At 43.6% G+C, this 12,181-nt stretch overlaps 2 protein-coding genes across 2 annotated transcripts in view; one reads left to right on the plus strand and one right to left on the minus strand.

Moving 5' to 3' along the window:
* LOC134503551 (synaptophysin-like protein 1) overlaps positions 1 to 12,181 on the minus strand; it is a 258,926-nt gene that overhangs the window by 153,102 nt on the left and 93,643 nt on the right. The gene's annotated exons all lie outside the window — the stretch shown is intronic.
* DBR1 (debranching RNA lariats 1) lies at positions 315 to 11,195 on the plus strand. The gene is made up of 8 exons (XM_063311733.1): positions 315 to 539; positions 1,991 to 2,115; positions 3,574 to 3,654; positions 5,314 to 5,399; positions 6,767 to 6,991; positions 8,364 to 8,444; positions 9,450 to 9,595; positions 10,065 to 11,195. Exons 1-8 carry the CDS (start codon positions 340 to 342, stop codon positions 10,750 to 10,752), a joined length of 1,632 nt encoding a protein of 543 aa, XP_063167803.1. The 5' UTR covers positions 315 to 339; the 3' UTR covers positions 10,753 to 11,195.

The following is a 12,181-nucleotide window of genomic DNA, read 5'->3' on the forward strand; positions in this document are numbered from 1 at the left end:
CGCCTTTTGAAAGCGGCATTCCGCTTCGCGCTGCTCTCCTGGATCGCCCGTTTCCGTGCGAGTTTCGACGGGCGTCAAGGCGAAAACGAGCTCTGGGGCGGGGGGGACGGAGCAGAAGGAAAGAAAAGCCCCCCTGCTCCAGAACTGCTCCGCGGCCGGCCCGCAGCCGCCCGCGCGGGCAAGCGAGCAAGCCCGCCGGCCCGCTCCACTTCCGCGGGCGCATGGGCAAATGCCCAAGAGGCAGGCGGCCGTTGGCTCCGGCGGCGGCGTCCCGAAGCGAAGGCGGGCGCCTGCGTCAGAGAGGCCGGGCGACGGCAGGGCGCATGTTCGGCCGGGAAGATGAAGGTGGCGGTGGCCGGCTGCTGCCATGGCGCGCTGGATAAGCTGTACGAGACCCTGCAGCTGCTCGAGCAGCGCCACGGCCACGCCCGCCCGGACCTGCTGCTCTGCGCCGGGGACTTCCAAGCCGTGCGCAACGCGGGCGACCTGCGCTGCATGGCGGTGCCGTCCAAGTACCGCCAGCTGGGAGGCTTTGCGAAGTGAGCGGGGGCACCGGAACTGGGGTGGGGGGGTCCGTTGGAGGCGGAGAGGCGAGCGAAGCGTTGCGGCAGAGGGCCGGCTTCTCTGCTGCTGGTCCCGGCAAGCGCTCTGGGGATGAGCCTCTGGTTCCTTAAGCGGTGCTCTTGGGCTGGGTGGGGAAGGGGCGAGCCCTCTTCAAGTCGCCACTTACCATGGGACTCTCTGAGCGGCGGTGAAGGATTTCTGACTTGGGACTGAAAGGCTGGGCCGAGGCAAGCGCCCAAGGGTTTACCAGTGTGTTCCAGGGCTTTCAGAATACACTTCCTATTGTTTAGTTGCTGAAAAGGCTAGCTTTTGCACGCAAGAGAAAGAAATGGTTTGGGGTTTTTTTTAGATATGAATGACACGTTTTCCTGAACTTCAGAAGAAGGCACGGATGCTGTACTAAAATGCTAATATCACCTTACTAAGAAGCTAAGCATGAGGCCTAAAATTCCCGGTAACACCCCTTGCACAGGTTGTGTTGTGGGCCTTCAAGTCAGTGTTGACTCCTGGCGACTGCCTGGACTAGTCCCTGCGGTTTTCGTGGCAAGATTTCCGAAGTGGTTTGTCACTGCCTCCTTCCTAGGGCTGAGAGAAAGTGACTGGCCAACGGTTATCCAGCTGGCTTTGTGCCCAAGGCAGGACTACAACTTGCAGTCTCCAGGTTTCTAGCCTGATGCCTTAACCATCATTTGAACTGCAGTAGTTCAGTTCAGGATGTTGAAACAGTTTTTGTTCCAGCTTTTATATCATTATTTATACAATCAAACTCCCCAGGTTTGCTGGCTGGGGAGTTCTGGGAGTTGAAGTCCACACACCTTAAAGTTGCTAAGTTTGAAGAACACTGAATTACTGGATAAGAAAGAACTGCTCCCCTTAATTTTATTTTATTAAATTTATATGGCTGCCCGTCTCACTTGCATGTGACTCTGGGCAGTGTGCACAGTTAAAACCCAACTGACAATCTCAGCCTTCCACGGCCTTTCATTTTTTAAAAATGCCACTACTGACCAATTAATGATAAAAAACAAATGCACCATTCTCTATTTGACTAGTGCAGCTGTAGTTTTATGCCCACCTATCCACTTTTCATCTATCAGTTTTGCATTTGGGGATGTGCCAAGATCAGCCTGGGGGGGGGAGGGGGGACATTCAGTAGCCTTGGGCAGAAGGTTAAAACCCCAGTCTTTGCCAGGCAGAAGGGTTTGCAAGGCTGATAGACTTTACCATCATGAGCCAAGTGTCACCCCTGTGAGAGAAAGGGGCACCCTAGCCATGCTTTCTTGACAACTCCCTTCCCTTCAGGTCCTACTGAAAGGGATAATTAATGGTGGCCCTGGGACTTCCCCTGAGTCGAGAATATCTAAGTAGAAATATCCTGGATCTTTAATGCCTGTGAGAGCTCAAAGTTCCAACTGTGTTTTCCTAGGTATTATTCTGGAGAGAAGAAAGCACCTGTGCTGACTATCTTCATTGGGGGCAACCATGAAGCATCCAATCACTTGCAAGAATTACCTTACGGCGGCTGGGTGGCCCCAAACATCTACTATCTTGGTATTGCCTTTTGCTTTCTGGTAGTTTCAAATGCTTGATGTAGAAATGGAGAAGGGGTGAAACCTCACATAAAAGAGAGAGGGTGGTTCTTCTGCCTAGACTTCCTACTTTCGGTGTTGTATTTATTATCATATTTATATAGCCGCCCATCTGACAGAACGTCCTTATAAAAACATCATGAAAAGTAACAAAAAAAAAAGGTCAGGAGGGGTGGATCTGTGGAACTAGCCTAGAAATTCAGTGAATAAATACGCCCTCCAATTTCTGCACTTTCATTCAGCCAATTCTATATTGATTGTAAAAGCCCAGATATATCATCAGTTTAAGTGGGTATATCTTGGATAAGCACAGTGTGCCTCTTCCTTCACATCAGGACCGTAATTAAGATTATTAATTATTTTTTTCCATGCTAGATCTTAATTGTTATGGATCTTTTTAAGATGTTTTGAGCCTTGGTTTCAAGCCTGGTTTATCGGATAATGCCTTGGCTGAACAGATATTTTCTCTGTCCTTCAAGGCCATCTTCTTGATTCACTGCATCAGCTAATCGCTGCTTTTCAAGCTTTTAAATTTTTCAATAAATTTGGATTCAGGATATTTGGAAACTAAATACTGAATGTCCTCAACATTCACCTTGGTAGTGGGCCTTCTCAGCTGAGATTTACGTACTCTGATCCCTTTTTCTTTTTAATAAATCAGGTTAGAGAAACCTCTGCAAGAATTTTGTTTTGGGGTACTCCGACATCAAACAAGCTGAAGCCTCAATCAGACAAACCACATTAGGGCTTAGTGCAATGTGTGAATTAGAGTGGGGGTTTTCAAACTGCAGAACCCTAAGATTTTGTGGCAACCTGATGGGGTTCCACAGCCTGAATAAATTTGAAAACCTCTGAACTGGAGTCTAACTTTGTAGTAGCAGTGAAGGAGAAGACGCAGCCAGGTGGGAGTTGAGTGGCTGATCCTGACCCAGTTACTTTTTCAAGGTGGAAGTGTATAGGATGTTCCTGCGTCAGGAATTGCTTAACAGCTGACTTGAGCTGAGTGATTCCTCTTAGGACTCTCAAGGAAAAGAGCTGGTCCATCGCTCCCCAGGTGAGCTAGATCCTTTAGAGGCTCATTATATATCGAAAGGATAATATTGGCACTGCTTATGCTTACCCATGTGCCTTTTTCAGATTCAGTCAGCCCCACTAGATAGACCAGAGCAGGAAATTAACTCCACGGGAAGACTAGAACTACTTTTAATTGAGATTGGCTATAATAACAGAACCTTGCAAGTCTCCTTGTGCTATTCCTCCTCCTCCTCCTCCTCATAGTTCAATGAATTAGGGGAGCATCTGCCTAAGCCGCTTCCACAGGTTACCTTGTTCCTCTGGACTTAAAGTCATTTCAGGCCTTTTTGCCCTGGGAACGTTTCCTGCATCTCTCTATCAAGGTCATTTTCATTACTCTCTACAGGTTATGCTGGAGTTGTAAAGTACCGCGGGGTGAGAATTGGTGGCTTGTCTGGCATTTTCAAAGCTCATGATTACAGAAGAGGTATGTGTGCAAACTTGTTTTAAACAAATACGCCATTGAAATTTGGGTGGCTTGGCTGTGGTGTTTTATGCTGCTTTTATGGCTACTGATATATGTTTGGGATTGCTCAAATGTAAGGGGAAGCTGGGTTATCGAGCTAGGATCTGAAACTATAGTTTGATCTTTGGGTTATTTGACTCACGCAATTTTGCATGTTCATATCTTACGGAGAACTGGTGTTTGGTGAAAAACCTCTATCCCACGTACATGAAAATGGTTGGATTATCTAAGAAAGGGGGAAGCAACCGGATGTCCTCCAGGTGCCCCAACAGGCATTGGCCGATAGCAAGGAATTGTGGGAGTTTAGATCCAAAACAAATGGGGGATTGTTGTTTTTCTATTTCTGTGGCAAAATCTGTGGTAAAGCAACTCACTGCAGCGTTTTGAACTGTGCCATTTCAAGCACAAATTTGACAACACAAAAATCCTGGCTTTTTAGTAGAAAAGCTCTTCTATGCTCACTTTTTCATATATATGAAATTTCACAGGCCAAGTTTCTGTAGAGCCAGTGTGATGTAGTGGCTGAATGTCAGGTTGAAACTGGGGAAAGCCCTCAGATGCCTCCCTTGCCAGGCCAATGAGCTTTGGGTTAGTCAGTATCATCCCTGCATACTTTACTGGGTTGTTGTGTGGTATAAATGGCAGTGAGGGAATTTCATATCACGCATTTGGGAGAAAACTAGGAATATGAGTGAAATAGCAGGTGGAATTTTGAAATTTTCTACAAAACACTAAAGTGGAATTATCCTGAAATGCTTTTGACATGTGATGTCCATGATGCTGTTTATCTAGCTGTTAAAACAGGCAGGCTTGCATTCTGATATTCAGAGATATAATCCAGTCCTACCTGCTGTCTCACAGAGATGGCAACGCTAGCATTGGTCCGGGGTATCGTAGCTTAGACAGTAAGATATAAGTGACATTCTCCCATCAGCACCCAGTCTCAAAGATCCCTCTCAGGCTACTGCTGGAAGGCTAGATTGGAACTAATAAAATAGACACACAAGAATCCAGGACCTTCTGATCAGGTAGTTTTATTACAGAAAAGCTAAGGAGACATTATGAATAAATTCTAGTGACTGCTATATGTCAAGGGCCAGTTTGAATGATAGTGAAATCAACGTTTAGATTCTTGTACCACTTTCTCCCACCGAAGCTATGCAATGGGCTGGGTGGCCTTTTCGTTTGGGTGAGTGGTCTTATTGTGTCCCATGTTTTGGTAGCAGACAAATCTGATATTAGATGATTTTCCTCTGACTGTGCAAGAGCTGGTTCTCACAATCTCTTCGGTTCTCGTTGAAGCCAGAGGGATGAACCAAAGTATAGCACAATTACCAGTTTGGCAGCTCTTTCTGTTAAAGTCACGCCTTCTTTGAAATGAACTCAACCTTAGCAAACTTACATAGATTCATCTATGCCATTTTCTTGGCATGATATGGAGGTGGCTTACCATTATTGCTTTCTAGAATTTCATTTTTAAGTTGATAGTTTAGCCTACAGCCCTGGACTTCCCATGCAAGTATTAACAAGGGCCTATCTCTCAAAGTGAGCTAAAGCCAACAAGCTGGTGTGATTTGTTGATGTAACTGTTTCAGGTTGCTGTTTCTTAACTTGTTTCAGGTCACTTTGAGTATCCTCCTTACAACCAGCAAACAATACGAAGCATCTATCATGTAAGAAATATTGAAGTTTTCAAGCTCAAGCAGGTAAATGTAATTATCTTGTCTATGCATTGGGCTCTTCTTCATATTCATCCCCACCATCTAAAGTGAAGTAGGAGGTGCCATTGCACAACAGAATTACAGAGTTGAGAGGGACCACAAGGATCATTTAGTCCAACCACTGTAGGAGATGTGGTTGTCCACCCTCTTCGTAAAAACCTCCAGAGATGGGTGATCTACAACCTCCAAAGACAGACTATTCCTGTGGTCCTGGAAAATAGGTCTATTGATGAACCTGATGATGGCTATCATGTCTTCCCTAAGTCTTCTTTTCTCTACACTGAACATCCCAGACAGAACCTTTTATACCAGGCAGATTCCTCGAGGCTGCCCTCTATTATCTTCTAGCATCAAATCAAATCAAATCTTTATCACAGTCATACCAGCATACTTCTAGCACCAACCTTCCTTCTCTTCTGAGGCCCACACAGGCATATGTAGCTCTTTTGAGATGGTTTAAACATTTTTTCTGAAATTGGACTGAAGCTCCTATGAAGTTTTCAGGTTCCAAAATTCCATTTCAGGGAAGGTAATGCACCTCCTTTCCCAGCTCTCTGTGATGTGAGAGTTGAAAGCTAATCTTGGTTGAGTTAGGTCTCAAATGCCAGACATATCTTTGTGTCCTGGTGAATTGGCTAAATAAGACTTCTGATTGTCGCAAGCATTAAATCTGGATTGGTTATGGGAAGTCTCTTTCTAAAGAAGATCTCTGTAACTCTGTTCCTACTTCACGCCCAATCATGGTTTGCTTAACCATAATTTATTGAATAAACCATAGTTTGCTGGGTGCACACCACATGATAACCCAATACTTTACAAACCATAATGGCTGTTCAGCAGCTAAGCTGGAATCATATTAGCTTAATGTGAAGTGCTATGTGCAAGTCCAGTTTATATTTGGCAAAGCCCAGTGAGATGTACTGCTTTCCCTTTCTCCCTACGTGTTCATCAACCTCATCTGCTACTACGGTGGGCAGTCTGATACCCTCAATATATTTGGGGCGACATCTCCTATGATTGACTGATCTTGCAGCTTCTGCAGCCTGCTCAGTTCAAAAGACTGCAGCCGGATAATTACAACGCAAAATGCAGCAATAGAAGTAAATCAAAATTATTAAAAGAACCAGTAACAACAAATCAATCCTATAAAACTGTGCTGGGATTCAAAGTCCAGTGAAATAAAAGTGTCTTTAAGGATCTAAAAACCACAAGGGAGGGAGATGTATGATCTGATCGTTCCGCTGAGTTGTGATCCAGAACATCTGGTTGCTTGCATCTGCCCTGCTGTCTTTCCTTTACCATCAGTGGCAACAGTTGCGTTTCACTTGTGTTGTTTGGTTTTGGGTTGACAGCTCAAGCAGCCCATGGACATATTTTTGTCCCACGATTGGCCTAGAAGCATCTACCATTACGGAAACAAGAAGTTGCTGCTTAAGAAGAAATCCTTCTTCCGCTCTGAAGTGGAGAACAACACTTTAGGGAGCCCAGCCGCGTCAGAGCTTCTGCAGCACTTGAGACCAGCCTACTGGTTCTCTGCACATTTGCATGTCAAGTTTGCAGCCTTAATGCAGCATCAGGTAAGAAATGTATGGGTGGGGGTTGCTTTCTATATGTCGAGTATATTGTTTGTAACGAAAAGTGGAGAATTTTAATGGTGGAGATAATCTCCCAATTTTGCAAAAGGTTTTACAAGAATAAATTGTGTTAGTACTCAAAGACAGTCTGTTTCAAACTATAATAGTTAACATATAAGCTTCTTAAGGGAGTCCCATCTTTCTTTCTTTCTTTCTTTCTTTCTTTCTTTCTTTCTTTCTTTCTTTCTTTCTTTCTTTCTTTCTTTCTTTCTTTCTTTCTTTCTTTCTTTCTTTCTTTCTGACTATTTCAACATCTAAGGTTACCCACTCACCAATGACTCAGGGCAGTTTACAGATTATAAAAATCAATTAAAACAACAGTAAAGAATGGGCAGATTGTGGGAACGGGGAAACCTACCACAGTAAAATAATTTCAGCTGAAGTGGTGGGATTCACACCGCTTCTTGGCCTAGTGCCTGTGGGAAAAGCCAGCCCAAGACTTAAAGGACAACAGGATCGGGACCACATGGAACTCGGGAGGAATGCTCTTCCCTAGGGCTAGCACGACAGCAGAGAAGCATCCCTCCTGAGTCCCCTAAGATGACGTCGTTCAATAAACAGGACCCAGCATTTATAGCAAAGTTTCCTTCTCCAAATAGAAATGTTCCTTTGAGAAACATTTGGGACCTCATGGCCTTGAACGAGAACGTTTTCAGCTCCCCCCTGTCTCCTTTACAGCCTAAGAAACTGGAGAGGGTCCCTTCTAAGCCTCTTGCGCCACCCACTATCCAGTTGCGGGCTGTGCTGTCCCTTATCTGACCATTCCCTTGGCAGCGTCTCTTTGCCCAGTGTCCTCAGGTCTTTCCCACATACCATTACAGCAGATATCACTGACTGATTTGGCATGATGGTGTGGATGCCCCCTCCCCCTGAAAAAAAAATGTACCTTTTAAAAAATTGCCCCAAATCTCTCACGAGAGCAAGATTTGGCCATCTTGTGTGATTGCTGAAAGATATATATAGCTCTCCTGTAAGATCAGTGGGTATCACTTAGTTGAATTGCAGTGCTTTGGAGACTTTGTCTCCTGCATTCCCAATCCGTGTCTATCCCTCACCTAAAGGATGACGCCAGGTGGACTGGGTGAGTCCGGATTTCTCTTGTGTCCTGGAACACTTCTGCCAATCAGGTGCATAGTGTTAGGTTAGGTGATAGATCGATCAAAGGTATGAAATTAGGGGAAGGCCGATAGACTCAAATTAAATCAAAACTTCTGGCACTTCCTCCCCGCTCTTAGTTCCACTCCCCAAACATGACCTCTGTATGGCGGGGGGAAAAGCCTTTCCCAATATGATTGCCCCTGTTCTTGCTTTTTAGGCTGATAACAGTGAACAGCAACCCAAAATTACCAAATTTCTGGCCCTGGATAAATGCCTGCCTCACAGGGACTTCCTTCAGGTAAAAAAGTCTCTATTTTTCTGTTATGACATATATCCTAATCAGTAAGACAGTGTTTCTCAACCTTAGCAACTTTAAGATCCGTGGACTTCAACTCCCAGAATTCCCCAGCCAGCATGTTGGCTGGGGAATTCTGGGAGTTGTAAAGTTGCCAAGGTTGAGAAGCACTGCAGTAAGATATAATGAACTTTGGAGTCTTCTGTAGGAGGGGAGCAAAATGGTCAGCTAGCCACTTTGTGGATGTGCTTTCATTTTTTAATCTGATCTGAATTTGCATTTGCGTCTGATCTTAATTTGATTGATCAACGGTTGAAGGCTGCCTTCACTTCATTGACCCAGTCTGGGAGAAGGATTGGAACCATAAGCATGGCACACGTGGAGAACTTGTATCTCATCAGATTCACAGATGAGGCTCTTACTCAATAGACTGCAGCAACCACAAAAAGAATTTTCACTTACATGTGTTCCCAATTTGTGCATCACCAGCTTTATACTTTGGTAAAAACCTGGGAGAAGTGGATAATATCAATAACCTGGACTGAAAGCCTTTAGGCTGACAGGTCCAGACTGAAATGCCCTAAGGTCATTTTTGACCCATAGGTAAAGGTTCTGCATACCTACATTATAGTTAGACTTCTGATGTATTGTTTATGTATCCCTGCCTGAAGTTCATAACTGTCTTCTCTATGGAGTCCTTGGTCCTCTCTCAGTGTGGTTGTTCGCTTGCAGACATTTCATTACTGGACTAGGTAACATCATTAGAGTTAGTGAATGTGGGGTTTGCTCCCTGTTTATATACAGTAGCTTGCCCTGCCAGTGTTGGTGGGGATGTGGTTTTCTCCTTCATGGTTCCTTAATTAGGGTATTGTTTTCTGCTTGATTCTTTGTCTGGTGTTAATCCCTGCTTATCTGGGTGTTGGTTGCTGGAGAGGATGTGTTCTGGTCCTTAGCAGTTTTCTGTTGTGTGAACCAAGAGGTCTCTCTAATTTCCCATTCTTCTCTAAGATTGTAGAGATTGAGCACAACCCCAGTGCATCTGACTGCCTGGAATATGACCCTGAATGGATTGCTGTTCTGAAAGCTACTAATGATCTCATTAATGTCTCTCCCACTTCCTGGAACATGCCTGAAAACAATGGACTGCATGAAAAGTACGTATACTGGAATTTAGTGGGCTGGAGATTTGGTCTGAAATCCTGGAGAACTGCTGGAAGTGTAGACCAGGTTTCCCTCAATGGGCTAATATCTGGAATATTAGTCCATTGAGGGAAACCTAGTCTACACGTCCAGCAGTTCTCCAGGATTTCAGACCAAGAGGTTTCTCAGCCTAAGTTGGACTGAATCAAGGACTCTTTGTATGTAAAGCATGCATTCTGCCTATCAGCTTCTGCCCATATGGGTGATAGACCTGTTAAGATACAATCTGAAACAAGGGTGGGCAACCTGTGGTATTCCAGATGTTGCTGAATTACAACTTTGGTAGCTCTAGGAAGACTGGCCATTCGCAAGGGATGCAACTTTTGGAGTTCCAGTTTCTCCATTCCTGATTAAAATATGTGGAGGGATACAGGGTAGGGAGGCCTTATTTCACTGAACCTCTGCGCTTTTCACCTTTTGTAGGTGGGACTACAGTGTTACAGAAGAAGATATCAAGAAGGTTTTGGAAGAGGTCAACCATGACCTTCTGATTCCCCAGAACTTCAGCATTACGGATGCTTGTTACAATTCAAACAAGTCTCAGCAAAAGAGTGAATTGATTCATAGAATTAGCCCCCAGACTACAGAGCTCTGTGCCAGGTTTGGCCTTGTGGACATTAATGCTAAAATTCAGCAGTTGAAGGAAGAGCACAGAGATGATGTGCATCGGGGTGAAGAGGAGGAGGAGGAGGAAGAAGTAGACAGTACCGAATCAGTGGAGGAGTCCAGTGACTGTACTGCTGATATCTCTGGTTTATCTTCTATCAACCCTGATGAAATAATATTGGATGATGATAGCTGTGATGATGATGATTTGGACACTTCAGGAGGACCATCATCTGATCACTCCTGCAATACCTCAGCAACTTTTTCTGATGTCAGAATCCTGCCTGGTTCCATGGTAGTGTCACCCAATGACACTCTGGATGTTGTAGAAGGTGAACTGGAGAAATCCAGCAATTGGAATCAGACAGAAGAGCAAAGCCCTGATGAGAAGTCCTTGAAGCGCCTAAGTGATGAGAACAAAGAAGGGACAGTTGGTCCAAAGAGAATCAAAAGGCGGAACCAGTCTATCTATGCTTCCAAAGATGAAGATGAGACAGTAGAATGAGAAATCCTTTTGTTGATTGACATGAGAGGTGAGATCAGTTGACTGGTGTGGCTGAGGAACCTGTGGCAGCTTGAGAGATTATGGAGCACAAAACTATTAGTTTTGATATTGTAATTGTAATAAAAACCTTATTTTTTAAATAGTAGTTTTTATAGTGAATCGAATATTTTATTGATTTCAATGGATTGATTTGGAAGAAAGAAATATAGGCTTGTGTGAACCAGAAGCTAATGGAAGACTTTTTACATTTATACTACAGATTTCCATACAACTTTGAATTGTTTTATTGAATTCAGAAAAAGAGATCTTTTTTGCATCTAATGGAATGGGTTCAGAGTGATTTCACTTTCACTAAAACTCATGCTTTTCTTTTATCATCCAATTTACTTTTATGTCCAAACTTATATTTGGTATATTTTGCTGTAATAAATAAGTCTTCTCAAGTGGTTCCTGTCATTTGTTCAGGTCAGCCATAAGTCAAGTATCTTTATTACTGTATGGGTCACAGACCAGGTAAGACACAGAATTGAAACAATGATAGATAGTCTGGTATCCTCCAGATGTTTTGGACTACAGTGTCTGTAAGCCCTTGTCATGGACACATGTTGAGCATTATGGGAGTTGTGGCAGGCCTAAGTCTCTGTACTTCTAGAATAACCTATGTGGTATTAACTGTTATGTCTAGGAAGATCCAGACAAAATAATATTTTGTGAAATCGGAGAAGTAAATAAATCTTGTGAGTTGGGCAGTGCCAGAAGTGGAAGTTAATTCACTCTAGTGTCATAACATTCTAGGATCATATGTATGTGTAAATGAATCCTTTACAGAAACAACAACACGTGCTTTCAGGCTCTGTTTTCCAGTTTGCGAAAAGAAGAGCCATCTGTACGTCTGCTTGGGTGCCAGCATGTGCAACATGAATTTTATTACTCTCCTGGTTTAGAGTTCATGCTAAGCCATAGTTAGGGCAACAAGGATGAACCTCAGCTCTTGTTTGCATATTTTTTCTTCTCCAGATCATTATGTTAACTGTGGATTGGCTGAATGAAGCAACCTTTGAACTATGGATTATGAAACTGTCTTGCTTTTATAAAACATAGTTAATATTAGCAGCAGTTTAGGATTGGATTACATCTTAAACTGCAGCTAGTGCAATTCAGAAGATGAAGTATTCTACACACAACTAAATCTGGATTACTTACTCTTTGCAACTCCAGATACTACTTCACCCCATTAATGTTGGACTGCTGCAAACTCACTATTTTAATTATAAAAAATAATTTGGATCAGTTCTGGCAATGCAGATTGTACTATTTTATTGATGTTGCATTACAGTTAATACTAAAAAAATACTCTTCCCTCTGCATATATGATTTAATTTTGTAAGCCACCTGGAGTCACCGTGTGTGAGTGGGGTGGCCTTATAAA

Source organism: Candoia aspera, chromosome 10 (assembly GCF_035149785.1).
Source record: "Candoia aspera isolate rCanAsp1 chromosome 10, rCanAsp1.hap2, whole genome shotgun sequence".
NCBI lineage: Eukaryota > Metazoa > Chordata > Lepidosauria > Squamata > Boidae > Candoia > Candoia aspera.

Coding starts and splice junctions, on each gene's coding strand:
- DBR1 (XM_063311733.1), top strand. CDS start 340: ATGAAGGTGGCGGTGGCCGGCTGCTGCCATGGCGCGCTGGATAAGCTG. Junction 5,400..6,766: donor AAGTTTTCAAGCTCAAGCAG/GTAAATGTAATT, acceptor TTGGGTTGACAG/CTCAAGCAGCCCATGGACAT. Junction 6,992..8,363: donor CAGCCTTAATGCAGCATCAG/GTAAGAAATGTA, acceptor CTTGCTTTTTAG/GCTGATAACAGTGAACAGCA.